The 6,000-nt window shown below is 37.1% G+C and overlaps 1 protein-coding gene across 2 annotated transcripts in view; it reads right to left on the bottom strand.

Moving 5' to 3' along the window:
- Positions 1-1,606: 1,606 nt before the first annotated feature.
- steep1 (STING1 ER exit protein 1) overlaps positions 1,607-6,000 on the bottom strand; it is a 38,799-nt gene continuing 34,405 nt past the window's right edge. For both annotated transcript variants that reach the window (XM_048605116.1, XM_048605115.1), the window contains exons 6-7: positions 3,102-3,194; positions 1,607-2,371 (exon numbers count right to left, since the gene is read on the bottom strand). In XM_048605116.1, the coding sequence (XP_048461073.1) occupies positions 2,309-2,371; positions 3,102-3,194 (156 nt within the window). In that variant the 3' untranslated portion in view covers positions 1,607-2,308. The remainder of the gene's footprint in view (positions 2,372-3,101; positions 3,195-6,000) is intronic.

The raw sequence follows: 6,000 nt of genomic DNA, 5'->3' as shown, positions 1-6,000 counted from the left end.
TATGAATTTGCAGTTCTGATGTCATCCTCATAAATCCTTCTGGCTTCAACTACCAAAATATTCTAATACACTCAACTTTATTTTTTGATGTTCATCCATGTTACGTTTCATGATTACTTCTTTGATCAATTTACCATTAGTAAATTTGAAATGCTGTGACTTTCTACCACCAAGGAGGACGAGGGCAGATACATGGCAATACCAACAAAATTATATCGTTGTTCTTGCGCTGTTGGCGAGCCTAAATCCCAGAACTCCTTCTCTGTGGGTGTATCTACACAACATGGACTGCAGCAGTTCAAGAAGGCAGCTTAACCCAACCTTGTCAAGCGCAATTTGGGACATGACTAGCCAGTGACACCCATATCCCATTAAAGAATATTTTAAAGACAAAAAAAATTCAGTTTTGTTTTTCCAGTGCCAAGCACAAATCACAAGCTCCTATCCAGTGAGAAAAGTTACCAATGATAAGCCAACTAAATAATAGTGTCGATGATAAATTTATTTCATCATTATTACCTCATAGCAAGTCAATTGATCTTTACAAGATTCCTTCACAAAACCAACTGCAGTGACAAAAATAAATCATTTATTAAGATTTATTGTAAAATGGTTGGAATGTTCAACTTAAAACTACAAAATACTGGAGAAAAATTGTCCTGTTTTAAAATATAAGTGCACTAATTGAAACTGGCAACCGTTGAAGAGCGCAGTGTGATTTATTGCACCACAGTAAACAGATACTAACAATGTAACTTCCAGACAAACTTTCAATATGTTCTCCCTTCACACAATTAAAACAGCCTGTTGCAAATGTTATGTTTCTCCAGCCTTTTTTGAATTTTCCAGTTGCTTTTAAATAATTTATTTGACTTTCAAGTTAAAAATATATCTAACTTTCCACAAAATCCCAAACATGCGAAACAGGAAAATATGAAGGAGGTTCTGGTGGCACCTGATAATATATTTATTTCTGAAGCTGATTGCCAGTATTGTCCATTCTTAATTCAGATTTCAAACATTTTTGACTTTACTTTATAAAAGATAGGCTCTTTTTAAGTCCCATCACACTTTTAACATGAATAATATCTGAGCTGGCCACGGCACAATGTAGTCACGTTTTCATTAATTGCTTTGGGTTCAGTGAAGTTTTTAAGCAGTGTCCATATTAAAATGCAACAATATTGCCAAGCAGATGTCTTCAACTTTCCATTTAGAAAAAAAATCATAAAACTGCTTTCTTTAGGACTGGGAGCTGCAAGCAGGTCTAAATATTTTCATGCAAATGTGAAGTGGCTCTTAGAACTAAAAAGGCACATTAGAGAGTTAGCATTCTTCACTTTAGAGGAATGTTAACTCGGAGAATGTATAAGAACTTTAAAATTATATAAAGTGACTGGACATCATAGTATTGGTTAAGACTTAAGATGGAATTTGTGTAGAATTGGCTGATCCATAAAATATGCTGGTAAAGGAATGGCTAGGAAGTATTTCTGTTCTCACCCACTGAAAGAGGCTATCAACGCATGAAAGAATACAGTTCAATAGGTATTGGTTGTCATGCCATTGGATCAGTGGCCATTTTCCATGTGTGAGTCAAAGCAGAGTACTTCAGTAGTTCTTTTAATTATAAAAGAGGATCACAAATGATGACAATACATACAACACATTTCAAGAGGAGGTCACTGGATGCCAATCAAGAATAAACTCCTGCGTAATGTTCACCTCTTCCCTCAACACAGGAATAATAAAGCAAACTGTGGAGCAAAACAGAGATCACACCACCTCTGCTGGGATTTCAAAGGATGACTGGGAATGGACGTAACTGTTTCTCCGTAGTGTTTGTTGTAACACAGCAAACCAACATAAGCAATAGGAGACCTAAAAACGGGTCATCAGGTCATCTGATGCAAAGGATTTTAAGGAGGCAGAAGCGTACAGTTGCTCAAGGAAGTGAAAAAATAATTTATTAAAATAAAGCAGACAAACACATCTGTATACTGTTTATCTAAGGTGATGTCAGTTACGTGACGCGTGCACTTAGATTACTATTATACAAATGTAAATAATAAATGCATGACAGTCCTTTATGATACAAAACACAGTCTTAATAGAATGTCAATAACATTCTCCAAATTATTCCTTCTCCTTACCCATCTTTAGACCCAACAGATTAAATGAAGGATGGTACAAGTAATCCTCTTTAAGTTAAAGCTGCTTCACTAAATAACAGAATCTCTGAAGATGATTGGTTGAGCACTTGTCACAAAGATTATAGGAAGAATTCACCAAGGGTCTATGATGTTGATCATTTGAACTGATTGTCAATCAGGGTACCTTTCATCTTGGCTTTCTTAGCCTCCAACTCTGCCTGCAAAGAAAGATGAACATGCAACTTTACTTACAGGAGCCTTTAACACACTATTTGGTGAAACCAATAATTATAAATTGACTAAAAACAAGTCAGTTAAAAAGCTTGACTCTTTTTCCTTGCAATCACATCAATACTGTGCATTTACAATAACTTGTAGCCATGATCGCTACATTTTCAGAGGAGGTCAGGATGGCAGGAGTTGAGTTTATTTTTGATTAATCTATTTGACACTGACAACAAATATAAAGCATGTCTATTATATGCTTTGGTTCTAGAATGAGATCCAGGAAGAAAATTAGACAAGAATGCAGTGGGTATGGACTCGGCTTCAATTCCAAGAACCTTCTGCTTTTTGTGAGGGCAGAAAGGGAAGAAAGCTTGCACGCACTGGCTGTCAAGGCTGAGTTAGTACAGGTTGCATTCATATTTGTGGAATACCACTGACAAGTCAGACATCTGGCCCAGCAGCAAAATTCTAGCTGAATTACTGGGTTTTGCAAATGCTGCACAAATGGCCTTTCACTACTAAATACCTGCGATGAGCCGTGAAAGTGCTCCTGCCCTTTCTTTTTTCAATGGTATTACACTAGAGGAGCATTTTAGTTTCTCATAGGTTTCACAGTTTATGCTGAGATTTCTTTTTCGTCCTGTATACACGAACAGCAAACCCTGAGCACAACCTAACTGATCTTAATAGGAGCGACAGTAACATTGCTAATATATTTACCAGTTCCTGCAGTCGCTTCTTGCTCATGCCCTTCCTTTCCAGCTGTTTCTCAATCACTTTGGCGTTCTGTGCATAGGAATCAGCAATCTCCCTCTGTCAAATGTACAAGTCACAGATTAGTGGCATTTACTGACAATTTCTAATTCTGAAATTCATACATATCTGGCTTGCTGTGAGCTTCTAATACTACATCCATGAAAGATGAAGATTTAGAAAATCACAGAATTGATATAGGACATAAAGAAGCCATTCACTGACTTGACTTCTATTGTTTACGAACCATAGTGATTAGAGGAATAAATGATAAATAAAAATTCATCCTTTAACACAGCTATAAAGCAAAATACTGCAGATGCTGGAAATCTGAAATAAAACAAAGTGATGGAGAAACTCAGTTAGTCTGGCAGCAGTCTACATTTGGTCTTGCTAATGTAAAGCATTGTGAGCAACAAATACATTAGGTTAAATTGAAACAAATACAAGTAAAATGCTGCTTCACCTGGAAGGTGTGTTTGGGGCCTTGTAGAGTGAGGAGGCGAATGGGCAGGAGTTACAGCTTTTGCGATTGCATGAGAAGGTGCCATGGGAGACTGATGGAAGAGTGGACCATGGTGTCAAGGAGAGAATGGCCTTTGTGGAACGTTGACAGTGGAGTGGAGAGAAAGATGTGTGGAGGTCCTTGGTTGAGGAAAAAAATCATGCGTGAGACACTCTGAAGAGGTGCCATCATTGGAACAGATGCAATAGAGGAGAAACTGGGAGAATCCTTGCAGGAAGTAGGGTGCAAGAGGTTTGCAGGGGATACTGGTGGCCAAACTACGCTCAAAAATGGAAAATGAAGTCAGGGAAGGGAAGGGACAGTGACCACGGATCAGGTGAAGGTGACAGAAGGATGGAAATTAGAAGGAAAACTGATGAACTTTCCAGACAAGAGCAGGAAGTAGCATCAATAACATGATTCACCTATCAGTGAAAATGACGTGGGTGGTGGCCCAAGAAAGACTGGAAAAAGGAACATTCCAGATACCCCTCAAAGAGACAGACATAACTGGGACCCATGCCCGTACCCACAGCCACACCTTTTACTTCAAGAAAGTGAGACAGGAAAAAGAAGTCAGTCATTCAGGCCCAGCTCCTTTCAGTTCTGAAGGAGAGTCAGACTGGACTTGAAACATTAACTTTACTTCTCTCACCCCAGATGCTGGCAGACCTGTAGAGTTCCTCCAGCACTTTGTTTTTTTTTTAATCTCTACAATGTTAATGGATTGTCAAGTAATTTAATGTATCAAACATGGCGCAACCTTCACAAGTCAATTTTAACTATAGCTTATACTTGCATTCATTCACTCTATACTTGATTATAGATTTCAGTAACTTTGACGCATTTGATAGCAATTAGCAGGTCTGAAGATTATTGGTCTCTACCGATTATATTTCTTAAGTAATGGAAAATTACAGCTGCAATTTTCCAATCCTAAAGCCACATTTCTGGAGAACTTTTGGAAAATAAAACTGCAATTCCTCCACAAATTTCTTTTATTCTCTGAGGTGGAAACTATTTGATGCTATAAATGTGTCTGTTAGCAACCCTTTCACGTTATGATAGCTTCTCTAGACTAGATATTGAGAGTATATCCACTTATGGCGTAAAGTAAAACTGAAGGCCACCAATGTAGGAAAATTAGCAAATATTAAACAGGGAATTCAGGAGACATTTACTCACATCGCAAGTATTAAGAATGTGAAAACTTGTGACTATAGGAAGTGGTTGGGATGAATAGTTATATGTACATTTAAGAAGAACCTAATTGAGAATGAGGAAGACGGGATAGAGTTATGCTGATACAATTAGATGTGGAATGATAGGAGAAAGTTTTCATAACGGTATGGGTCAAATGGCCTATTGTTGTGCCATATAGTTTTGTGTAATGCTAAGTCCATCATTTCTTGTTTTAAATTACATTAAATTCATCAGTGTCCTCTCTTTTGTTTGTTTGTAGATTCCCTTGCACCACTGATATATTGTCCTGCTGCTTGACAGCACTAACAGATCCAAAATTTTCATTTAATGAGTTGATCATTTCCATATTGTCTGTCAAAGTCTTGTCTGTGTCTATCTTTAATGGGCCTACATTTCCCTCAACTGCGGTTTTCTCTCCTATGTTTATAAGGGTGTTTCCAATTGGTTATGAAATTCCGTGTAATTTTTTTTTCTCATGTAGCCTTTCACACCTCCTATTACTCTCTTAGAATACCTTTGTTGCTTTTTATAGCTGTCTTTATAACTGCTTTTTTTTTTGTAAGCTTAACACTGTCTTTTACCCCATTTGTATACAATGGTTACACAACTACAATTGTGGGATCTTTACTTTTTATGAATTTTGAATATTTCTCACTTTACCCGTCAACAGTTCAGCTCAACTTACTGCGCATTTCTCATTTGTTCAAAGCTTGTATTAAAAATTTAAAACTTTGCTTTCTGGCTTTCCCTCATAAACCTAACATTAATCATATGAGGCCACTACTCACAAGACACTCGCTTATCATCATCTTATTAACTAACATTGGCTTGTTGCCCAGCGTTACATCCAGTGCAGCACACTTTCTTGTTGAGTTCTAAAAATAATATTCTAGAAAACTGTCTCAAATACATTTGAGAAATTCATTGTCTTTATGGCTTGAACTATTCTACTTTGGTCAATCTAAAATCTGCTGATTGTTAAAACTTTATTTTTTGATCATTTCACAATGTATTCCTGGGATGTGCAGTGGATCACTGGCAAGACTGGTATTTATTGACCATCCTTAGTTATACCAAAAATGTTACAATACAACTGTGTTCTTTGTCAGGACTTTATATGGAGTAGTTAAGGATCAGCTACGCTGGTTTGTGACAGGA

Source organism: Rhincodon typus, chromosome 14 (genome assembly GCF_021869965.1).
Source record: "Rhincodon typus isolate 14 chromosome 14, sRhiTyp1.1, whole genome shotgun sequence".
NCBI classification, from domain to species: Eukaryota; Metazoa; Chordata; class Chondrichthyes; order Orectolobiformes; family Rhincodontidae; genus Rhincodon; species Rhincodon typus.
Note: the sequence above shows the minus strand (reverse complement) of the source record. Positions and strands in the feature narration are given on the sequence as shown.